Genomic DNA, 25,732 nt, shown 5'->3' with positions numbered 1-25,732 from the left:
GTTTTGAAATGCTCCTTGGTCTGTTAAAACTCCAACTTTAAGCCTCAGCGATAAATGTGAACTTCTCAGTTTAACTGCTTGTTATATCTTTGTGTTTTTATGACTTGGAGGAAGCAAACCCAGTCTTGACTCTGAACTTTACTGGCTATTTCCGGTGCACGTGGGCAGTTTTTGACTGTGGATAAGTGATAAGCCTACACTAGAAAGCAGTAGTTTGCCAGGTTAACAATTTGAAATGCTGCAGAAGTGGGCACCTAGGGAGGCTGCAACTACAAAGGGAAGTCTGGCAAATAGTAAGACGTTGTAGCATTGTTAACAGAGTTAAATGAACTTTCAGGGGTAGAAAGAGCATTACTAGGATAGTAACATGTGATTGATGGAGTCTTTCTAGCCATGGAGCTTGAATTTCTTTTCATTCATAGTAGGAAGAAATATTGGAAATGTGTGTACTTTTAAACTAGACCTGCAGAGTCTACAATGAAGAAATAAAAATAATACAGATTTTTTAAGAACTGAAGTTATTAGAAGAACACGCTCAAAGTCTTGCATGGGAAGGCTTAATTCTGGATGAGCAAATCACACGTAACAGTGTCCTAATGACCTGCAGAGTGTGAAATAGGTGGTCTCTGAGTCTCAGGGCTAGCACTTGCTGTTGGCAGGACAGGAGGATGACTTGTGATGATTTCTGCATGCAGCAAAGCTTCCTTTTATTCGCTGCTGTTTGCATTCAGCTGTCAGTTTAGCTCCTCTTTGTGGAAGCTGTGCCTGTGTGATTAAACTGACTATATCCAAAGCTGGAAAATAGTTTTGTTTTCTTTAGATAAAATGGCATTAATATATCAGCACTTCCCAGATTTTTTGACATTGTCTGTCGAGACTCACCATTAAGGTCTGAAGTTGTACAAGCCCAATATTTTTTACTGTTACATGATGTGCCATGTAGGTCCTTAACTGTATATTTATGCACAAAGTTGATAGAGCAAGGGATTTGTTTATCTTTTATTATTTCTACAAAACCCACCTGCTTTTAAGGACTAAATGTTATTAAGAATTTGATTGAGATTTGATGATTAAAACATTGTAATTATGGTTAGACCACAAAGTCACATCTTTAGCAGGACAATATGTAGCCTTGGGATCGATCTGCCTGCTGAACATTCCTGAGGGTGAGACCTGTGCCATGACGAGCCCCACCAGGATGGTTCTCAGACTTTTGCCCCAGTGGCTTCTGTGCCCACAGCATCCCCATGAGCTGGGTGGGCAGTGGTGCTGTACCCCTGCCGCAGGAGTAAGGGCAGCGGCTCCATCACCTTCCTGTCCAGGTTTGAACCTTCAGGGTTTTTTACAGAGGTGCCAAGAGCCAGGTTTTGGCAGAAGCACATCTTGTCAAAGTCATTCTTGGATTGTAGTGCTCTTCATCTTTAAGATAATGTGAATTACTTTTTGAATATGCATCAGGAACTCTCTTGCCCTTTCACATGTTGGGATTTTACTACAGCGAGTGTTTATTTTGCCTTTAGATTAAACTGTTGTCTGTAAATGCCAGAATAAAAATATTTTTCCTTTTTTTCTTTCTCCAGAAATTTTATGAATAAGAATCAGAAGCCGGTGCTAACAGGCCAGCGGTTCAAAACTAGGAAGAGGGGTAGGTTGCATTACATTTCTTTATTTTCCTGTTTGTTAAAATGACTGCAAACAGGGCAGGTGGAATAGTTTAAAGTCCAATAACGTTAAAGTTTTTCTCCCCTTCTTTTCAGTCATGTCAAGATTGCAGATGTTATGTTTAACTAAGCTCTATGAATTTTATTATTTTCACTGTATATCTTAGGACTTTATTTAAAATTTGTGTTTCTTAGCTATGAAGTCTTGTGGAAGCCTCAGTTAAAAATGGAATTCTGAGTTTACAATATATCTACAGATAAGGATGAAAATTTATTAGAAGTTTGTTTTGCATTTTTCTTAAAATTTTTTTTCAAGTAAGAAAGCAAAATATGAGCTTTTATTTAAAGATTGTATAAAGAAAATTATCTGACTTTTTGGGGTTTGATTTTTAGTTTTTATTTCTTTGACTCAAATCAATTCTATGTCTATGAATGAACCTTTCATATCTAGAAAGGAATTCTCTCACCTTCCTTCTCCATGAGATGGTCAGATCATCTCATTGGCCCTACTTTCTGTAACAACAGAGGTGAGAAAGCTGCTTTTTCAGAAATACTTCTTTCTGCTGTGTTAGTGTAGTCTTTTTTTATTCTTAAAATAAAGCAATTACCATTGTGTAAATCCCATTTTACCCACTGTGATATTGATTTTCTATAAACGTGACCAACACTCTTTCCTTATGTACAATAAGCATCAATTTTTAAAAAAAAGCTGTATGGTGCTAATTATACTGGTTATCCGGGTATTCTGTACAGTGGGTGTCGTCCTAACATGTTTGGTGATACTATACTCAGAGTTCATTTGTCATGTTTTAGGTGGCTGAGATTAATGCCCAACAGTTTGAGGCAGAAAGCAAAAATATGTGTAATAATTTATTTTCCCCCCACCAAAAAAATGTCTAGTTTATTAAAAGAAAGCTCAGATTTTTTACTGGTGTAACAGCAGATTATTACAGCAGACACAGGTGAAGATCCTGTCTGTCATGAAACAGACTTTTTCCATCTTGACTTCCCTGTTTCTAATCAAAAGCTAACACCTGGTCTTAATCTCTTGTGACAGAAAATGTAAATAAGAGCATTTTTCTTAGTGTGGTTGAGAGAAACAAAAAGAGCTGGTAACCTTTCTTAGAAAACTGCAAATTCTTTCATGAGTGTGAAGAGCCGAATGACTGAGTACCGTGAGATCTAGGATGATCACGAAGCTTAGAAGAGAATTGCAAAATAATTTGATGTCAGTCATGATAAAAGTAGTGCCAGCTTTGTCATCTTTACTTCCTTGCACCCAGCACTTCTTCAGTTTGTTTGACTGATGAAGTGTCTTAAATGGAAAGTGTATTTTTTATGGTGCATATACAACGTTTGTAAGTATAACTCATTAAAAAAGAAACCAGTATTGTTTGTAATTAAATGTCACGATGTTCCAGTAATTAGTGGGATTAACTTTCCATCAACATGGTGCAGAGTGTTATTCCATAGGAGCTGTACACTGTGTTAACTAGCAACCACACAGACATAGCTGGAGGAGTGGAATTAACAATCCCTAAAAAATACATCTGTCAGATTCACCAGTGAAAGCAATGAGACATGAACACTTCTGGATTGATGCTATGTATTTTTCAGTCTAGGTCAGTCAGTTGTGGTACATGTTATTTGATAAAATTGTCTCAGAAAATGTCCTCTTTCTCATGAAGACTTTCAGCCCATGTTTTGCACTGTGGCATAATTTGGTCTTTGACTCCTGTTTAATACAAGCAGTAATTAGAATAAATAAAGAGATCTGATTTGTATTTCAGTGCCTATCTCTTGGATTGCTATTACAGTGATTGGGAGTGGCACTTGTTGACTACATGGAAGAAGTAAGAGACATGGTGTGGGGTCTGAAAGATTGGGGGGTGCGTTTTTGGTTAGTTTTTTTCAGAGAGGTTACTTAAACAGAATTGTGGATATTAAATAGCTTTAATATAGAAATTTTAATATGCAAACATTTCTTTTTGTGCTCAAAGCATAAAATCTCTTCTTCAAACACAGTGGGATCCTGGTTGCCTTAATATTTGAGTATCCTGCTTAGAAAATTGTAGATACTTGTTTCTTTCTAGAAGCAGAGGGCTTGAAGAAGAGAAATGGTTTCCAAGTATGTTTATTCCCCTCTGTTTGCATATACTTTTTATATCACAGCAGTGTCACAGACTGTTATGTCTTGGACTTAGACTAGAAGATAGATTAGGCCTTTTTTGATGACTTTCAGTATATCTGGAGATCCCAAAATGTCGCCCAGGTAGGACAGAGTGCAGTAGCTGTGGTTTGACCATATTTCAGTTGTCAGAGGCTGTTCTGTTGTGTGTAACAGGCAGGCAGGTAGCAGGGTCTGAAGTGCACAAATGCTGCAGGCAGTGTGCTGGTTGAGAGACGACTGCGTGTTTTTACCAATTGACTCGTGTCCCATGATGCTCCTTTTTCCTTTCTGCAGCTCCCTGGAGCACTGCCCTATGGGGAGACAGTGAGGTGTGACACTGCAGTCAGGCAGCTAATAAAATTAATTGCCTGTATGAACTCTTATCACTGGTTAGCTAGCTGCAACTAGCCTCTGATTGTGAACTTCTGAGCTTTTAGAGAGCAAAAGAGAAAGAATACGTTTTTTTCTTTAAAAGTGTCTAAAACGTTTTTGAGAGAGGACTATGAAGGAGGAGCTTGTAAATCCCACTCTTTTCAGTTCTATTAGTTGACCAAATAAAAGGAATAAGCCTTGCCTCCAGCATATGTAGTGGCAGACATGAAAATTGCTTAAAAAAGATTTGAAGGAAGAATGATGTTGTTAAAGGAAGAACCTCGCAAGGGAGGGAGGCATCTTGCAGTTCCATATCAGGGTTTTAGCAATTTAGGCAAAGAAAGTAGTTTTGTTAGTTTTCAGTATACTTTCTGTACTTGTTGAATAATGCTGTTTTGGTGACGATCAGCAGTAGTGGCATCTGGGCAGTACTTGTGTTTATGGAGCAGATACATGGGATGCAGACTGCATTGACTGCATGCATGCGTGCAGAGTAATGTCTTTGTGTGTTCTGAAATGGAAGAGCAAGAAATAGGAGTAGCAAAAATGCCAGTAGGTAGAAAGGAATTTATGTATCCGGACAATTGACAAATACGTGAAAGACAAAAAGCATCACAGAGCATTAACAGGAAGAAACAGTGCACGTTGTTTGAAGTAAGCTGACAGGCAATACCTGATACCTAAGTTTATTCCTATGGTGTAGATAACATAGGATCGATATATGCTAAAAAAATGGCGGAAAATAAGCTAAGCAAAATGATGCGTAACACTTTCAGAAAGAAAATTATCTAGTAAGAAGTCAGTATTAACACCTTTACATTAATATGAAGTAAGAAGAGGGTCCAAACAAGGCATCTGTTTTTTCCCACAGAAATACAGTTGTGGGCGTTCTGTTGAGTAGTTAAAATTCATTCTTAAGGAGAGGGGTATAAATGTACTTTGTGATTTTCTTAGAAGCAGAAGAAAGGATATAAGGATCTGGGAACATGGTGAAAATTAAAAGCTGTGTATAGCACTGCGTCATTGGATATTGTGTGCATCACATCTGCAAGCTACACCTGCCTCTGCTAGCCTGTGATTGGAGCTGTGCTTGTTTAGTAATTGTGCTTCTGACAGCTCAACATACTGTCACCCCTTCTTGATGATGGCTTCTTATTCACCCTCTTGTACTACATCAGCATATTCCTCTTCAGTACATTAGCTTGGTAGGAAAATGTTTCAGTAAAATTATAAATAATTTTTCATGCAATGAGTTCTCCTCCTGTGTAAAATTTTTAGATTGTGATAGACAAGAAAATAGTAGGGTACTACAGATGAGAGGAGGACTTCTGGGGCAGGAGAAGAATATTTAAAAGAGTTAAGAAATATTAATCATGGTGTTTGTACTGAGCATTGTGTACCTATGATACCAAGCATATAACACTTTTCAGTTTAAATATGAACATCTTAAATTTTTAGACAAAATACATTTGAAAAGGTAAAACAGGATTATTTTTTTAACTCCTCTCTTAAGACTGAACTGTATTCTTGTTGGTTGATGTATCATTGAGCTTTTTTTTTTTTACCTCGCAAGTAATACATACTTATTTGATAATGCAGAAGAGAATAATTATACTCAAATACTTGTTTAAGGGTGGAACTGTGTTTCTTCTGAGCAAATAAAACTGCCTGAAGTACACATACTGGAGTACTTACACTTCAGTAAAAGACTGATTTGCTTGTGGGTCAGTTGGTTGCTTTGTTCTTTGTTTTGGGTTGTTTTTTGTACTTCAAGTTGGAAGAGAGCTGCAGTTGAGTATTTTGTAGTAGATCTGATTATTCATATGGGATTCCAGTAGTATGCTTCTCTGTAGGCATTTCCCCAGAGCAAAGGCACATTCCTCCATTTCCCCCCTCAACCCTCTCCGGATTGTCTACCACGAGCATGTCCTGCAGATATGAGAGGTGGTTGCTCTAATGGCAGACTCCAGATTTTAGCTGAAGTCAAGGTAACACAGCTGAGAGCCAGAATGTCTCCAAGATCTGGTGTGAAGTAGAAGCCTGGGAAGAAGTCATTTGCACTCCAGAGAAGGGGCATATGAAGTAGTGTATTGGATTATGAGAGCGTGGTAGGGGAGAATCTAGGCTGGTACTGTGGTTGTGTGCATCACTTCAGGATAAGCTGGTTTCATGAGCATATATATGGGTGTCCATGGAGTTGAGTAATCCTCAGCTTTGATCTGAGGATGTCAGATTTTAGAGGATGGGGAAGCAGTCCACAGGGAGATGGGAAGTAGACTTAGTAAGTCACTAGAAGCAGGGGATTTCTGGAAAATAAAGGGATACTACAGTTTTCCAGTGCTTCATGCTTGACAGGCAGCCTTTGAACTGCAGTTGGCTGTGTGCTGCCAGGCTCCTTGGAAGGACAGGTTGACTAGTCACCTGAGCTTCCCAGTGGCCTGAGACACTTGAGTGGAAGGGACTGCTTTGTGCCTTCCAGGTATGATTGTTATGGAGGAAGGAGATGCATTGAAAGTGGTGGAGAATGTGCAAGTGACGTACTGAAGACGGTAGAATGAGCACACCCCAAGTACGAGCAGGGAAACAAGGAGAGAGAAAGTCTTTTGTGTATTAGAAATAAAAAAATTATTTAAAGTAGGAATTATGTGGAAAATAGTTATTGCTGTAAGACTACTGTGGCAGGAGGGAAGAGATTGGGGAAGAAAGGCTATTAGAAAGCAAGGTCTCTTAACCAATCCTCATTTATCTTAGTAAGTAAAAATCTCTGGATTGATTCTCTGGATATAGTATTTGCAGGTTTTTCAAGAACTTGTATCAATATTTGTGTCAGCAGGTGATAACAAACCTGGGTTTTGAGTGCACAGACCAGTTTGCAGTTCTGTTTTTGAAGTTCAGTTATTTTGACAGTAACAGGCATTTCATACGTGCCCTTATATAAAGCCAGGGCCTGTTTTCTTAAGAAGCTTCAAGTGGTAAGTTATTAACAGCCTGCAGAAAAGGGAACAGGAGGTGTGGGTAAGCCTACATAGATTTATCTGGAAGTTGCAGTTATGTCTGTTGTGAGTAATGACATTGACATTGTCTGTACCTTAATAGAGTGCAACAAGGGACAGCTGTAGAAAATGCAATGTGAGTGCTGTGTTTCTGTGTTCCTAGTGCTGCTTAGATCTGTGAATATGAAAGATAAATTCTTGGTTACACTGTGTTGCCTGGTCCTAAATGTTTATGCAAAAACTAGTTTTATTAATACCTTGGTCTCTTTTCCTGAAGACTTGTCTTTTTGAAAACATTTTAGCTGTACGACCATAGTTATTTAAAGAAAAATAACAAGAAATGAAAAATGAAGTGTTCCTACAGTGACATTATGTACGCATAGCTGACATTCCCTTCAGTCTGCTCTCAGATTTAGCAATGCACAGTGATACACACGTGATAATACCTTCAAGAAGAGAAGTAAGAAAGTTTGAAAACAATTTCAGTAGTTGCTTTTCCTTTCCTTTATTTATTTATTGTGATATGTTTGTGTGTGTTTTGGTGTTGGGAGATGAGGAAGAGAGCTAAGCAAGGGTAAACACTGAAGAATTTCCAGAGGCAGTACAAGCCAAACAAAGAAACTTTTGTTGTGTTGACCGGAATAAGAAGAATATATTTAGGTGCTGTGATCATTTCAGTTGCTGGCTGATACAGAATTTTAACAGACAGTTTAAAAACCGGTTCTCTTCTTTTCTTTCTCTCCTATCTCTGTTTCAGATGAAAAGGAGAAATTTGAACCCACAGTCTTCAGGGATACAATTGTCCAAGGCCTCAATGAAGCTGGGAATGACCTGGAGGCTATAGCCAAGTTTCTGGATGCAGCAGGCTCACGGCTTGATTATCGCCGCTATGCTGACACACTCTTTGATATTTTGGTAGCTGGCAGCATGTTAGGTAACCTGCAGAATATCTGACAGAGAATTTTGATGATCAGCCTTGCTTGCTTTTTTCAAGATTCTGTCTTCCTCTACAGTGGAAATTATAACCTGTATTACAATTTCACTTATCTAGACACTGCTTGCATCTCATATCATAGCACTGTTTGTTGTTTGTCATGCAGTAACACCTCGGCACTTGATGGATACTGCTCTGAGAAGCAGTATCTGAGCTAAACCAGCATATAATTGCAACAATGAAAATGAGAGATACACTAACTAGGGGAAACAGAGGGACTTATTACCATAAAAAGGCTAATACAGCACTCCAGCTGTTGCAAATCTTCCTTTGTAGCTGTTGCAACAAAGGCTAGCTGAGAGGAGAAGTGAAGGATAATGAGGAGTGCTTTATGGATTTTCATGGGACATTTCTCCCAGGTATCAGTGGCAGCTTTGGCAAAAACCTGCCTTTCACCTTCCTCTGTATTTTGAATAAGTTAGCTCCTTTTACTGGTCATATTGGTTTGATTCCTGCTTCCTGGTCTTTGGTATGTAAGAAGAAAAGATGTTTTTGTAAGATTTGAGGTAATGCAAGAAACAAAAGCTAGTGGAAATACCTAGGTAAAAAACTCTCAACAAAATAAGCTAGTGTTTTGAATGTTTACATGAGCCTGCTAAGCATTAAAGGAATTAGTAGGATGTTCCAAGTCCTCAAATTACTAAGAGTGCTAATACTTTTCTCTTTGGAAAGGATTTTCATTGGTGTTTAAAGCAGTAGTTGAAATACGCACAAGGGTCGTCCTCCAACCCATGCTTATTTGATCACTCTCAGTGTTCTCAAAACCCACTGAGATGTGAGAGAACTGAATCACTCAGTCCTGTGAGGTCTGTGTGATCTGAGGTGCAGCATATTGGCCAGGTTTACCTTCTGCCAGATGCCACCATAGCTTAGCAAACCTTGGTCTCTCTCTATTCCTCCTTTTCCCCTTCCAGCTCTTATTCTGGCCTTTTGCCTTAGTGATGCTAACGTAAGACTGACCAGACTTATTAAATGTTGCATATAGAGCATCCTCTAAAGTAAGAAATTGTTCCTTGCCTTTTTTCCCTTTCTTCTAGCTCCTGGAGGCACACGCATAGATGACAATGATAAGACCAAGATGACCAACCACTGTGTATTTTTTGCAGATGAAGATCATGATGCCATCCGAAATTATGCTCAGGTCAGTTAAGGCGTAGTTGATTACTGTTTTCCATTTATGTATCGAAAGGGATTACAGTGGAACATCTGCAGACTGTCTAGGCTGCAGTAGGCTAGTTATAGGCCAGTTGAAAAATCCAGTTAATCAGTAATCTATCCTAACCTATACATTTTAGGTAAAAAAATAGGATATCTAAGATAATCCTATCACAATTGGCAATGCTTTCTTTTACAGAAAGCAGTTTTGCTTATCTCAGTCTGCTGTTGTTTGGGTCTATTTCTGGGCACCACCCTTATTATTTTTGTTGACCTTTTCTGTATGCAGACTGAAAGATTTATATGAACGTATTTTTAGAAACAAATGAACTGTATCAGAAATACAGCCTGATAATTCCCCTATACTTGGCACTGGTGAGGCCACACCTCAAATCCTGTGTGCAGTTTTGGGCCCCTCACTGCAAGAAAGACATTGAGGTGCCAGAGCATGTCCAGAGAAGGGCAGATGGAGCTGTTGAAGGGTTTGGAGCACAGGTCTTATGAGGAGTGGGTGAAGGAGCTGGGGCTGTTTAGCCTGAAGAAAATGAGGCTCAGAGGTGACCTTTATCGCTGTCTACAACTACCTGACAGGAGGCTGTAGCAAGAAGGGGCCTCGTCTCTTCTGCCAAGTAATAAGGGGCAGGACAAGAGGAAATGGCCTCATGTTGTGCCAGGAGAGGTTAAAATTGGATATTAGGAAAAATTTCTTCACTGAAAGGGTTGTGAAGCATTGGAATAGGTTGCCCAGGGCAGTGGTGGAGTCACCATCCATGGAGGTATTTAAAAGATGGGTAGACATGGTGCCTAGGGACATGGGTTAGTGGGACTTGGCAGTGCTGGGTTAGCAGTTGGGCTTGATAATCTTAAACGTATTTTCCAACCTAAACAATTCTGTGAAGTATAAAAATGACAAAAAGTAAAAAGCTCATGCCTCCAACCTTTAGTTGTGTATTTAGTTAGGAATTGGGCATATATTCCAAGAGCTTTCATTTCTCCTACATATGTGATATATGGTTTCGTCTTGCAGGAATGAGGCTTGCACAAATAGGCTTATGTGAAATTAACACAAAAAAGCAATGAAGCCTAAAAGACAAGAAGCTAACTCCTTAATGGAAGATAATGATTATATGAGAAAGTACAATAAGAATTTTATGGAAAATTCAAATTCACCGTTCAATTCTGGATATAAGAAGGGTGGCATAAAAATGCAATACCATTGCAACTCCCAGATGTCAGAAATCTTTCATTAATTAAGTAATATATTTATCTTCTAATAAAATATCTTCTAATAAAATAACTAGTTATTATTGGAATGCTAAAGACAGCAAGTAGAAGCATAAACACCACTGTCCCTGCTAAGGTGTCTAGAGCGTCAAGCTGCTGGAAAGGTACTTGGTTGATTTAAGGGTGCTGGGATCAAAATGTGCATCAGTAACAAATGTTTGTTTAATAGCAGAAAGCTCCTTTAAAAACACATCTCTGACTCCCAAATAAACCAGTAGTGTGGTTTTTTTGTGGATTTAGTCATGGAAACCATTAGAAGAGTGAAAAGTCATCAAGTAAAAAGACTAATGCTCATATTTTAACAGATTATACGCATATCAGGCACGCTTCTGTCATTTACAGGGACTTAAGAAAATATACAAACTTTTGTTTGGAAATATGAACAAGGAAGTAGCTTACATTTTCATCTTACACCTTATTTTATTAGAATTTTTTGTGTCTCTGCTTCTCAGCATAGCCACACCTTGATTTTTCACTTGTTCTGAGCCAGAATACTTCCATTTAGGATGTTAGAATGTATTTTATGTTCTGAAAAGTGAACTGAAACATTCTAAGCTTGATTCCCTCCCATCCATGACATTATGTGGCAATAATGTCATTTGTTCTCTGCATAAACCCTATTACTTGTGACAGTGAGTCATATGTTTTGTACCTTTGCACAGTAGTGTGAGCAATTATTTGTTTATTTAATTTCTTATCTCTTCCTTCTTCACCTTGAATGCAGTTTGCACCTGTGCTGCTGCTGGTTTCATAATCTGTGGTCACACGATGGGAAACAAATAGTGAAAACTGTAGAACAAGTGTTTCCAATAACATAATTGTTGTAAAAGCTTTGTTGAATGTTCTTCCTCTTTCCTTGGCAAGAGTGTGTTTTGTTGTAAACATTTATGCTAGTTGATTTGCAAAGATGTTGCATCTGCTGAAGATGCTCAGCATCCTGACTGCCTCACTCCATCAGCCTCAGCTGACAACTTCCCCAGAGCTGCACTACCAGGGGAAGGGTGCAGAGTTAACCTTCTCCTCCTCTCCCTTGCTTTTGATCTATGGATAGGATGAAAAGTAGAATAGGAATAAAATTCTGAGAAATGTGAAAAGAAGACTTTCAAACTGCAGTAAATTCCCTGACTCAAGTATCGCTCTGTGAAGCAAGAATCTCAAAACTTGTATTTTTCCATTTGTGGACAAACTGATAGAGAAGAATGTTTCATGGTCTCCATGAGGCAAACAATGCAATAGATAACTGCAGAAATACCATTCTGCAAGCTGCTTATTTCCTGGAAATGTGTCTAAAGAAAACTGTGCAGTGGAATATAAGAATGTGAGAAGCCAGCAGTGCTTTCTACATTTCCTTTCCTGCTGTGGAGATAGTAAAAAGAAAAAAAGTCACGGATTAGTCAAAGATGGGCTTTATGGATTCAGTAGTGGCAGTCTTGTTTCCTTTGGCTTTTTTTGTAAAGAAAGATGGCTGCAATTGTTACACTTTTTAAGTCAATCTGTGTTTCTCTTTAGGTCTTCAATAAACTTATCAGGAGATACAAATATCTGGAGAAAGCATTTGAAGATGAAATCAAAAAGGTAATGATGATGGCAGTCTTTCCTGGAATGTTAATATTTTTTACCCTATTTCTTATATAATTGTTCATGTACTGATGTGGCACTGTTAGGTGTTTTATTTAGCTCTACTGGAAAAGAGGATGGAATCTACAGGAGGGCAGCTTTACTCTGCAAATTTAGCTCTGTGGGAATACTGCAGGCAGCACATGATGTACAGTATTTCTGAATTAATGATTCTTTTAGTTGCTCTGACCAAAATCACCTTCCTATTCCATTTTTTTTGTGCACAACTTTGGGGTATAGTTGTTAAAGAGAGGTGGTGTTACTGTCCTGCTAATAGAAAAAGCTAAAAGCTCTCTTTGTTTTTTAACAAAGAATAGATGCAAATCTGCTGTGCAGACTGTCACTTGATGTATGAGTTTTAAACCACTTCTGCTTTGTGGAATGCATCCTAACCACCAGTTTTTTGTATTTGAGACCAGAGATATGTGCAAGAGAAAGTCCTCACCACTGGCAGTGTGCTCAGGATTTGCCTGTTAGACTGTAGTGGATATTTGTGGATATTGGTTTGTTTTGTGATACTGAATTCTAAAGAGACAGGAGAAACCAGGGTAGAAGTTTTTGAAAAACAAAATACAGATTTCTTTTGTCTATTTGGAGTTCCTAGTAACAGATGTAAATATCTTTTTCTAATGGCCTGAAGGAGTAATAAACGCTGTACTGTACTGTAACTTAACTAGCATGCTGATAATGGCAAAACCTGTCCTGGGACTAAAATACCATGTTTGTTAAATGTAAAGGTATGGGTTTCATACTATTTAGACATTAGAAAGATTTCTGCAAGGGTCAAATAAGGGCATGCCTGGAGCATGATGCCTCACCACCACCTCTTGTGGCTGAATGAATTTGGCTCTGATTTATGCATTCTTTCTCATATAGGAAATTATTTTTACACTTATGGCCAGCATGCCTATCAACTGATGCTGATTGCTCAGTACATCATTCTAAAGACCTAAATTTACCTCTATCCCCACACAAATCTAATGTTCCTGCTGTTAATTACTATAATCACTGACATGAGAAGCGCTGACTCACAGCATTCAAGTTTCAGAGCGTGTTCAGCATATTAAGCAAATGCCATGTCAATTCAAGCCGCCTCCTCTCTCTTCTGTAACTTGCTTTTGGTTTTGAAACCTCTAAATTTAAAAATTCACTTTGTACACTTAGTGACAAGATGAGACTGTGGTTAATGCGTAATAATTTAACTCTTCTGTTGAGGAACAAGTGCCTCTGATGTGAAGTTTAGCCATATGCCAGCTTAAAAGAAAGCAGTATGACTGGAGCCATGCCACTCATTTAAAGCCATTAGAAACATTCTAGCCATGGCAGCACAGGATCAGAGTGGGCTTGTTCACCTTGCAGACTGCCTTTTATGTACCTGCCTTTTTTGTAGTTTTCAGTGTCCGATTACATCTTGTATGACAAATCACAGGATGAGGTTTGCATAGTGGTCCCTGGCTGAGGGGAAATTTTTCCATCAGCCCTTCCATCACCGTCCATGGCACTGGTGCAAATCTTGGTGTGGCTCCTGGGGGTTGCCGGGTGCACTCTCTTCCTTAGTTAATGCAGTTTATTAGAGAACTAGAACCTAAGAAGGTGATTGTAAAGGTGTTTGGGCCTGTGTATTGCACCTGCACTGCTATTGCCCTTAAAACCCTTGAGACTATTTTTAGGTGCCTTTTGCTTACCTTCTCTCTCCCCCTGCTTGTGGGAACCCACCAAGTGACTGTATTCTCATTTATGAGTCTGCTGGGTTTTTAACTAGTTAATCCTTTAATCCCTGTGTGCTGTAATTTGTGCAGGAGTAACTGCCCATAGAGGGCCAGAAGATAGGTACATTCGTATTTTTAGAAGGTGTTTCTGCAAGATCAAGTAGTTCAAAGACTACTGCAGTTAGTGGTGGTTAGAAATGCAAGAGAGTGACTCCTTGATGTTTTTTTCATGGGTCACTGTCCCAGCAATGAAAGTGATTTTTCTGGCATACTCATTAGGCAGATAGAGCACTTGGGGGAAAAGTAGCTCTTCTTGCAGAAAAAGGCATGCTAAAAAACCAAGGCAATACCAGCAGTTTCACTCTAAAGAAGCAGATGGTGTCAGTGGGACTTCTCTTTCAAGAGAGGTTATCTTAAATGGCAGTATTTGCACAAGTATTTGTCTTCTAAGTCATAACTTTGCCATTAGGACATTATTTTCAAGCATCTTTCCCCTTTTTGTCTGCTTCTAGCTTCCAGATGTTTTATTTCTTAATTCCCAAAATTGCCAATTATTCTTTTTTCTAATGCCATAAGCAAACCATATCTCTAAAGTCTTACATCTAAATTATTTTGTGCCAGTGATTTCAACAGAAGACAAATACATTTAAATGCATTGCTGTTTTTTGATAGAGGCAGCTTAAGTTCATATGAGCACTGCCCAGTGTACTGGCAGACCTATGACAACATTTTGCAATAATTTCAGTAAAATTCTCAGTTCCAAATTTGTGTTCATCTTTCTTTACATATGTACTTCTGTTTAGGTCAGTGGTTGAAGAATGCAATATTAGCTGTATGTATAGTGTCTTTGCATGTTTAAGTATATAGGTTCTATATAGGTTTTTTTATTATCAAAATTGGGATGAAGTACAGGTGAGTTTATTTTTGATCTTAACAGTGGTAAATATTACTGAGTCATGTGAGGATGTTGGAAGTACTGAGAGATGTTGTGATGTCCTTTATTCGTGTTCCTATTTTCCTGATGAAAGAACCATAAATCAGGCTAAGAATTAGGAAATAGGAGGAGAATAACCTTCTGAGATCAAATGGGGAGTAAACAGAGATGCTTTAAGTCAGCTAAATGAAAGGCAAGAATCAGTCTACAGAAATCTGTTGTTATGTTACCTGCTTTCTCTACTGCTGACAATTCAGTGTTGTCTACAGATGTGACCAACTGTCAGCAACAGACCAGTTCAGATAATGAAGATATAAAAAGACACCATGCTCCCTGTGTTGGTAGAGTTCCTTAATTTTCACTATTAAGATAGATCACAGGAGGAGGGCGGAAGTTTTTCCTGTGTGCTTTTTAATGTTGCATGTGTGTCTTAACTTGTACATATCTTTTATGCCCAAAATTTGAGCTTAAAAGACAAAAATAGCATGGAACAGCACTTTAGGTCCAGCCTTGTACTTATTAGGTATTCTGAACTCCCACTTACCCAGGTAGGAGTTCTTATAGCTATAATAGAAATACAAAATTGTGAGCCAGAATTGCGCTTTTTATGCCTGCAATCAGTCTGTATCTCCAGTGAAAGCAGTAATGTCCATGCTTGGCTAACAGCAGGGAAGCATCAGCTTGGGGAATGTTCTGTGGGTGGTTGGGTACTATTCTGAAGTGACTTGGACATTTTGTGACCTCCCTGCTGAGGTTGTAATCGTGATGGTAAAGGAAGAGCTCTTAAATAATCAGCAATAAAAATCTGAAATAACAACTTTGGACTGAGATTTTTGTTCCTTTTGATGTTTTTAAGGTTTTGTTTCTTTCCATTACCCAGTCTCCCCCTAAATTAGACTATGCTTCACAATTGCTTGAAAATATAGAATAATTGCCTTAAGTAGCAGAAAATTACAAGTCAAAGTTTGAGCCGCTTCTAAGAAACAGTAGTAAAACAAAAATTATGCTAGTAGCACTAACAATACTTTAGGTAGTAAGAGATGTGTAGAAGATGAGGGTGCTGCTTAAAATGTACTGCAGTGGGGTACACCAGAAACCACATTCATGCTAAGAGACTTGCAAGGAGCACATTTCAGAGGAAAGGGAAGAAGATAAGGCTGCAAACTGCATAGATATGTGATTTCAGACCTTCTAAAACATTTGAACAAATACAGATTTCTCAAAAATAGACTTGATAAATTTTTGGATGTCCTTCTCATAAAATCCATCTCCACCTTGGACTGTGTAACTCTGGTTTTGCAGATGGATTTCCTGACATCATTGCTTTCCTGACTCAAATCTGGCATGAATGGGTATAACTGTGCATGATCTACACATTACTGGCAAAACCTAATGAAGGTTATGGCTCAGAAGTATGTCAAAACCCAGTCTGTCATGGTAAAGTAGTCAGTGTGGCCAGTTTCTAATCAAAATCCTTATCTATTTGCTTATATAGAAGCAAAAGAAAAAAGAGTTAAGTAGGCTACACAGAAATCTGAAGCTGTTTATTAACAATCTCGGTACTTACAGCAAAGAGCAAAAGGTCTAATTCTGATTTTTTTTTCTTGTGGGGATCTCAGTTTAGTACAGTGTTGTTGACAAAGCTTGTACAAAGAAAGTTTTAAATCCACCATTTTACACTAGGTTTATATTGAAATTCTGTAAAAATATTTTCAATCTTCCCTTTAAATGTGGACCTGGAGTTCCTTTACCTGCACCATTTATATACATCAGTTAGTTACTGCATTTGGAAATACAGCGCACCACTTATTTCTCATTCATATATTTAGAAATAATAATTCCATTCTTCTGTATCTGAAATTTTTGTATATTTTTTGGGTTGAGTCACAGTTTGTTGAAATAAACTTAACACCTTGAGATTTTATAGTTTCATAATATTTCTTTTAAACTAAAAGTGCGTGTTGCAGTGAGTTGGCTGAAGCCCACTAAAAAAAAAATCCCAAATGATTTGTCTGTGGCTGAATCATTCAAGCCTGTGTAAGCTGTAATTTAAAGCTGATGTTATTACGTAAGTACTGCTGTATGAATGAGGTCTTTTTCAGTTCTGTTCTCTGATACAGAGCAGAACTATTCATAAAACACTGCATGAGTTTTAATAACTTCATTAGTTATCTGGATTTTTAAAACATCACTGCATTCAGAAAGCTTATAGTTAATAAGCTGCTTAGATATCGTGGAGAATATCTCTCCTGACAATGGGAACAAACAAGCACAAGTACATGTGTGGTATTCTGTCCTTTTGTATGGGTGGAATCTGGTAATTAAGAAATATGCGTAATGTGGAAACCTGGTGGGAATTTTCCATCAAAACAAGCTGTTTTGCTTTGATTGCATCTGTTGCTCATTTGGAAAAGGAAAAAGGGTGTCATGACAGCAGAAGGTCATGACAGCCTTTTGAAGGGGTATCATTTCTTCTTCCTCATGAAGAAGAAAATTAATTCCTTTTTAACTCCAGAAAATCGTATCTGCAGTATTTCTTTTTTCTCTTCTTTTTTTCCTTTCTTTTTCTGTGGTGGTGGTAAATTTGTAAGCCAGCATCTGATGGAGTCAGCAGCCTTTTGCATTGAATGAAGCTGTCCTTTGTTGTCTCATCTCCTTTTACCCATCATCTGTATTGTGATTGCTTAACAATAATGCCATTGACAAAATCTCATTTTGCACGACTTTTTTTCTGATGTAAAGGAAAAGGTGTAATGTACTTCATCAGTATGCTCTCAAGTCATTCATCTTAACATATGAAATTAGGATTTTAAAAATAAGGGCTTAATTGCCATTTTTAGACTTTTAAGAGGTATATATGTAGTCTAGATCTTCTAGCACTTCAGACAATGAGATTTGCAATTTTTTTCCCAACCTGCTTGTTTCTCTTGTAATTAGTGGTGGGAATGGTAAGAAGGTCTTAAAGCAGCTTGTGTACCTATCTGTCCTTTGTCAGCTTTATTGAGAATGTCTGAACTTGAAATATATTTCTTATTTTAGCCACTAAAAAATCTGTTGTAATTGTGCTGTGTTCCCTTCCCCAAAAGAAAAACAGGAAACTTTCTCATCCTTTTATTCTTCCCATGAGTGATAGTTTTTGAAAGCTAGAAAATGAGCTGCAACTCTGTGTGGCTTGGCTGGAACTCTGAGGATGTGAATAGGCAGGCTCCTGGCTGTGATTTCTGTGCATCTCAAGCCTGTAGCAAGCACTTTTATCTTTACACATATATATGTATATTTGGAGAAGACGGGTCTTTTCTACCTGACTAAGGCCATATTCCATGTAGAATCATAGAATGGTTTGGTTTGGAAGGGACCTTAAAGATCATGCAGTTCCAACCCCCCTGCCATAGGCAGGGACATCGTCCACTAGACCAGGTTGCTCAGAGCCGGATCCAACCTGGCCTTGAATACTTCCAGGGATGAGACATCTGCAACTTCTCTGGGCAACCTGTTCCGGTGTCTCACCACTCTCACAGTAAAGAATTTCTTCCTAATATCTAATCCAACTCCCATTCTCAGTTTGAAGCCATTCCCCCTTGTCCTGTCACTACATGCTCTTGTAAATAGTCAGTAATCTCTCTTCATCTTTCTTGTAGGCTCACTTCAGGTGTTGGCTTGTGTCCTTACAGAAAGTAAAATTACAGGGGATCGGTGAAGTGGCACTGCCATGCTTCAGGATAGATTTTGATGTGATTGCTATTATTTGTAGTGGGACTTTTGAGAAATAAAAAAATTAGATTGTTAATATTCATTTCTACCTGTTATCATTACCTGTGCCTCAAATATATATATTTTTTTTTTCCTTCTCTGACCCACAGCTCCTGCTATTTCTTAAAGCCTTTACTGAGACAGAGCAGACAAAACTGGCAATGCTTTCTGGCATCCTGTTAGCCAATGGGACTCTTCCTGCTACAATTTTAACAAGCCTCTTCACTGACAATATAGTCAAAGAAGGTAATTTTCTGTACATTTTTTATTACTTAGCTTTTTTATAAATGTATTTTGTTGCAACATAATATATATGTTGCAATAAAATGGAAGTTAGAAACTTGTGACTACAACAGAAATCAGTATTTCAAAGCAGAAGCATATACAGACAGCAACGGCCAACTTACTTTGTGGAATCTAGTAAGAGGACAGTCAAACATAGAAAAAAGCAACAAATAGCAAAAACAAACCCCGAAGGATTTATGTTTTTATGGAAGTCATAGTTGTGCATGCCAAATTATAGAATGTATGTATTATTGTGATACTATAAAGGCGTGAAATATAACATCTATCCCAGAGATATGTCTGATAGCGTTTTTTCAAGCGTTGCCAGTATCTTCTGCATGTGAGTGGGAAGTGGGAGAGGGAGCATGTGCAGGCCAACCGGATATTGCAGAAGAAAAAAAATCAGTCCCTCGTTTTGCCTTCATACTAGTAGTGATCAGTGATTGATAAACTTTCCATGGACTTGTATTTACCATATGCTGAGTAAATGTTCTTCAGTCTTAGGGTATAATGCCTTTTCGAGATGACTTTTTTTAAGGATTTTCGTTATATATTTGTAGCCATCTACGTTGGAATCCTGATTTTCCAACTGCTTGCTCAACAATTTCTTTCTCTGACAGTTACTGACTACCTGACATAATTGCAAATGTACTTTCAGTGTGGAACAGTTTTTGTGGCCCTTTTTTTGGTTTTGTTAAAGAGTTATGTATTATCTAAAATGTATTCTAACTTTCATTCAAAAATAAATTATTCTAACTTCATGTTCTCATTTGCAGCATGCTAACCATTATATTTGTTTTCTAAATGCTGCAGAAAGAAAAGCCACAGCTGCAGCTTTGCTCTGTCATCATTCACAGCTTTTGGAATCAGAATTAAACTAGGAAAAAATCAAACAAAAGCACTAATCTATGTTTTAGGGTGATTGTCTGCAATGTTTTTACATTAAAGTCTTCCTAGTTATGGGAAGACAATAGCCATGTGAAAATTCAAATTTTTAAAAATCATGTAAATTTTTATGTTTTAAATTTAATATTTTAGGAATACAATTCTTATTTGCATTATGAACTTAAGTTTCTAGGAGCCCTCAGCTTTTATTAGGAGCTTACATAAACTTTTAGTTCTTGGTTTATATGTACTAAGAATGTGCCTGTGACAGCATTTGAGAAAAGATTGTTCAGTCAGTGCCCTGGAATAGATATTGTATGGAAGAATAATTAAAGATGCAAAGATAATTGAAAAATTAGAAGAAGAGCAAGGCAAAACACGTAGATCATGTATTAACAAACTTGAAGCTTTCTTTGATTTACAAAAAAACAATACCGCAGGCAATTAAGGTTAAAATACACAAGGAAACAATGAGGTGAGCTGAGAGAGTTGTTGATCAGCTTGATAATTGTAACACTGGCAAAGAATTGGCTGGAAGTGAGACAAGGGTAGACTGTTCAGACAGGAGAGCTAACAAGTTGGAGCGCAAATACCTAATTTATTTTCAGATTACCCATTTCAGTGTTGTCGTTACTTTTACTGTCATATATAGATGGAAAACAAGGATGTCCTTTGTGGGTTGCTGACATATTTGTAGCAGAGACAGAGAAAGGTCTAGGCCATGGTGGAACCTCATCAGGGTTAAGTGTACCCTTCTTGTCACCCATGCTGGAAAAACAGTGCAAATGCAAGGAGCAGCTAATGGCGTTAGTCAATAAAATAAATGGCTGAAGTTACTTTCTGCAAATAGGGAAAAAAAAATTAAAAAGAGAAGAACTGTTTAAAAGCAAAGACAGTTGGCAATACATTCATAGAGTATAGGAACTGGCCAGTGATAAATTTGGGCAGTAAATTAGAAGCAAGTTTGAACATATGCGGGTAGTGAAGCCCTAGAACAACCTCAAATACTGATACTGGCATAAAACTTACTTTGTTTTAAGCCGAAACTTGAAAAAGTGTTTAGGACATGTATTAGGACAGTGCTTGGTGACAGAGACCATTCCATTCAATTTTGATATTGGGCACATAAGCACATATTGGATATTCTGAAGTGTGTTTGCAGGTGGAAGCTGTTCCTAAGTCACCTATTGGTTGACCAGGTTTGTGAGTCTTGGCTGGTATGAGTGTAGTACAGAGGAGCATAACTGACCTGCAGGAGACCTTCCTCAAGGATGAGCTGGGCCTCCATCTCTGAGACCTTTCAGCTTCCTTCAGCTCCCTGCACTTGCTGCTCGCAGAGAAGAAGCTGGAGCAGAGCTGTGGTGGTGCAGCTCTATGAAATAGGAGATATGGGCCTGATGGTGTATTAGCTCCCCTGCTAGTGGAGATGTGATGTAATGCACAAAATACTAACTTGTGCCCTGAGGAAGGAATTTTTCCACTTAAAATAGTATTTGTGGCTGGTCCTACCAGCTACTAAATGCCTCCTAGGAGGACACAGTACAATCAGTCACCTTGAAGTTCCAAAATTTTTTAACCCTATTCCAGGGCTTGCTAAAAAACCGTTTGAAAATCTGTTCTTTCAGTTCTTATTCCTGACTATCCTTTATTGTTTTGTGCCATCATTTCCTAACTGATTTAATGCCTAATTTTCCTTTTGCATTCAACTCAGTCTGTGAATTGAGAATGTAGGAAAAATAATTGCAAAGAAAATCTTTGAACAGTTGAATGGAGATGGATGATACAGAATGAAAAGATTTTCAGTCTCGCATAGTTCAGAAAATTAGTATTGCATTAAAGAAAAAAAACAAGCATTTCAGCTGTATGTGTTTGGTCCTGTAGTCATAAATGCATTTTCGTTCCATAGTCTTGTAACTTTTTTATAACCTTATAATTCTTATAGTCAACTCTAATTCATGTTGAAAATCGCTGAAACATGCTTTTCTCAAACAGGGATTGCAGCCTCTTTTGCTGTAAAGCTTTTTAAAGCATGGATGGCAGAGAAAGATGCCAATTCTGTTACCTCTGCTTTAAGAAAAGCCAACCTTGATAAGAGATTGCTAGTAAGTACAATATATTTTCAATAAGCTTTATCTCTCCCAGGGAAAAAGAAGGAAATAAAATGCAGATGGTAGTTTGCTGTAAGCATGTTAACTCCCCCTCAGACTCTGTTAGAGTTTTTAAAATATTTTGAATCACAGCAATATTGTTATGACTGTAGCATTGATACAGGTTTAGGAATATTAAATATCACATGTTTTTACATTCTGTCTATTTTTCCTGTAGTCAAGTGCCTTCTGAGAGACTGTATATATGGGGCTTGGGGATTAAATGGGTTTTTTCCTAACTACTGCTAAGAAAACACACATCACCAGCAACCACACATCTCAACCATCAGGGCATGAGAAGTTGGGGTTTTTTAATATATTTTCCTTTTGTAAGTAATAAATAAAGTATAAAGGATTATGATTAGAATGTAAGTTTCTGAAGCAACAGTGTTTAAATAGTATGGTGAATGCACAGTAAGCTAATTTTCTGCAGCACTAGCCATCTGGGTAGCATAAATGGTCCTACAGTGTTTGCAGCAGACCTAGTAGGTGCAGTGCAGGAAGGCTTTCAGCCTTTGAACTCAAAACCTGCTTTCTGGGTTTGCAGCAAGGTATTGATAGAATATATGAATATGTAGCAATGTCATGTGCCTTTCTCTCACAGTGTCTTTCTGAAGATCAGAAGGGTTTTTTTAAACCTTTAAAAGATTGCTGCTGCGATAATCCAATCAAATACACATCCTGTGTAGCACTGCCTGGAGACTCAGCAGTATTTCCTGTTTCTGCTTCAATAATTTATAATTAAGCAAGTATCTTTCAAAAGTGAAGCAGCATTCCAGACCCCTTCATGTCTGATGTATTTGATTTTAAGAGTCCAAGTTATAAATAATTTGCCATTAAGCTGGGAACTGGGCTAATTACGCTGTTTATTAGAGAGCGATGAAAAGCAAACTGCATCTTATTTGTATTTCAAACTTGACTGACTAAAACTTTCAGCTGTTGACTCTTATTATGCTGCTATATTAAACAACTATAAAGTATCAGATGATGTTACCTAGCACAGATGCCTTCATAAAACTGTAGTCTTAATCTCATGAGTCAGTAAGTAAACAGATGGAGAGTCTCTAGCTTCTTTGTTAAAAGAAATGTGCCATCCATCCCACAGATCATTGTTAAGACACCAAGAACTGGGTGGTAAATAAATGCTGTTGAATCCTTGCCTATATGGGGCATTTGCTATAGCAATTTTTAAGAATAATTTTAACTTTTCTAAGTAGCTGGACTTTCATAAATTGACAGTGTCTTTGAATGAGAAATACGTACAGGAGTTAATGTTAACAGTACATAGTGGATTTTGCGATTTTTGTTAAACGATGCATTAGTGGTAGGCCAGGGTACTTGAGCCACTTATTGAATATTGCTGAGCATATTTTTCTTTTGAGATAAATGTGTGGACACACTGGGAGGGCATGGTAAACATGCTGTGCATTCCCTCCACTATAATGAAACATAGCAATATGAATGAAGTGTTGACTTTTCCAGTGTGGATACAAGCATTCACTTTTTTTTAAGTGCAGTACCAGGTTGTTCCCACTGCTCATTGTGAAAAAATGTTTCTTCCATTCTGTCGAGAGTCATAGTTGGTTATTTGTTTAACAGAGAGCATTCCTGTCTTTTTAGGAACTCTTTCCAGCCAACCGGCAGAATGTGGACCATTTTGCCAAGTATTTTACTGAAGCAGGTCTAAAAGAACTCTCAGATTTCCTTAGAGTTCAGCAGTCACTGGGGACTCGTAAAGAACTTCAAAAAGAACTACAAGAACGTCTCTCTCAGGAATGCCCAATTAAAGAGGTAAAAGTGTTTTTTTATAACTTCTGTTTATATAATCATAGCCAAAGACTTAAATCAACACTAGGTAGAGAGGAACACATTTCCTCTGTTTTCCTCATAGATTTCCTCTGTTTTTCTTTAAATTATTTTAATTTATTCATCTGTTCATTCTGTGCTTAAGGCTAAAGCAACAAAATATCCTCTGGATTTACAAGTGCAGCAGATTATGGAGTGGGTTGGTTTTTTTTTTCCATTCCCTTATGCTTGAGAAAGTATTTCCTTTAGCTGCATTAACTGTTAGATTGGACGGGAGGGACAAAACTTTTAGTCATGTTACAGTAATGTCATGCTAAATTCTTCCTTTTTATTATTCTTGTTCTGATTTCTTTCTTATTACTTCTACACCATGGTGTCACTTGTAAATGACTGCAAGTATTTGGAAAGTCAGCAATTTCTAGTTCATTGGAAATGTCGCTTATTCCCTGCTCCAGGTAGTGCTTTATGTAAAAGAGGAAATGAAAAGAAATGAGCTGCCAGAGCCAGCAGTGATCGGTCTCCTCTGGACCTGTGTCATGAACGCTGTGGAATGGAACAAGAAAGAGGAGCTGGTTGCAGAGCAGGCCCTCAAACATCTGAAGGTGCGTGCGTGGGAAGGAAGTTGTGAATTAACGATACATCCTATGGCTGTCAAGTTTTTACCTGTTTAAATCCAGGAGATGTAGAGTTTTGAAGTATGATGCTGAGCACACCAAGCATTGTGTGTAGTCTGACTTCAGTCAAATGAATGCAAACCTGAGCTAGTTCAGATCACTGAGTGCCCTTAGGCATTCAGTGCAGAGGGCCGGGGGAACTGAGGTGATCACAGCCTGAGCACCTCTCTGTTGTGCACTGGGACAATGCTAAGCAAGTGCTGGGATTCAGCCTACTCAGATCTGACTATTAAGCCTGCAGGAGCTGCCTTTGGAATGTCTTTGCCAGAAGCAAAGACATTTTGAGAGCATGGTGAGGTGGCATCTGTGCTGGCTTTGCACAGAGCTGGTTAGATCCAGGTAGGAATGCTGAGGCCAGAATCTGTGCAATGGTTGTTGCCATTTGGATACTCAGCAACTTGTCAACTAATGAGCCAGAAGCTGGCTTGGGACTGTGTATGCTGTTTAGTGTTGTTACTCTCTGATCCAGGTACTGCCCTTGTGGATGAGGGAATCACCAACTATGTGTTGATACAAAAACTCTCAAGAACTTGAAGTAGAAAAAAACCCCCAAACCAAAAACCAATGCAGAGTCATTCCCATCATTGGTATTCCTCATCTAAGTCTGAAGGAATTGTGCAGTGCAAGACACTTGAGCTGAGAACAGAGGCAGAGAGGCTTTTCAGCAGAATTACTCCTTTTAAGATGGTAAACCATGACCAAGAGAATACTCTCTCATAGCCAGGGCTGTAAAGATTTGCCCTAGGACAAAAGCAATCTGGTCTTTATTGTTTATGGTAAAATAGATCTTTCTTTTTCATATTGGATGTCTCTCCATACTTGGGAGTTCCCACATTGGTTTAGCTCCTACTACTGCTGTCCTTTCATCTGAATTTGGTTTCCCAATCAGTTATCCTAGAAATGTAGTCACTTGGGATATTGTGTAGTCTTTGATGGTAAGATTGAAAGCCTTGAAGTTTTCTCAAGTGACCCAAATAGCAGTAGAGATGAGATAGTTTCCAGAAGGAGGAGACGTTGTTTTTCTTGTTCTTTTGATGTAAAAATTGATTATATCTCTTTGAGTTGTAACAAAGTATCCATTGAGATTTATTGTCTAGTGCTGCAGGGCAAATTAAGAAACACTTTCTGGAATATTTGAACATTGGGAAAAAAGAAACATAGCTGGCTTTGTGCAAATATTGTTGACTGGACGTTTAGTCCTGTGCATCTCACTGACCCAAGCCATCAGCTTTATACGTACTCTCACTGAATTAGGTAAGGCATCTTGCCTAAGATAGGCAACTTTCTAGCTACATC

General features: G+C 38.1%; 1 protein-coding gene across 1 annotated transcript in view; it reads left to right on the top strand.

The window, feature by feature from the left end:
* The window catches only part of BZW2 (basic leucine zipper and W2 domains 2), a 53,764-nt gene that overhangs the window by 16,788 nt on the left and 11,244 nt on the right, over positions 1-25,732 (top strand). The window contains exons 2-9 of the mRNA XM_064675894.1: positions 1,581-1,645; positions 7,954-8,130; positions 9,228-9,331; positions 12,139-12,204; positions 18,750-18,885; positions 21,802-21,911; positions 23,577-23,747; positions 24,218-24,364. Of these exons, the coding sequence (XP_064531964.1) occupies positions 1,588-1,645; positions 7,954-8,130; positions 9,228-9,331; positions 12,139-12,204; positions 18,750-18,885; positions 21,802-21,911; positions 23,577-23,747; positions 24,218-24,364 (969 nt within the window). The 5' untranslated portion in view covers positions 1,581-1,587. The remainder of the gene's footprint in view (positions 1-1,580; positions 1,646-7,953; positions 8,131-9,227; positions 9,332-12,138; positions 12,205-18,749; positions 18,886-21,801; positions 21,912-23,576; positions 23,748-24,217; positions 24,365-25,732) is intronic.

Source organism: Pseudopipra pipra, chromosome 1 (assembly GCF_036250125.1).
Source record: "Pseudopipra pipra isolate bDixPip1 chromosome 1, bDixPip1.hap1, whole genome shotgun sequence".
Taxonomy (NCBI): Eukaryota; Metazoa; Chordata; class Aves; order Passeriformes; family Pipridae; genus Pseudopipra; species Pseudopipra pipra.
Note: the sequence above shows the minus strand (reverse complement) of the source record. Positions and strands in the feature narration are given on the sequence as shown.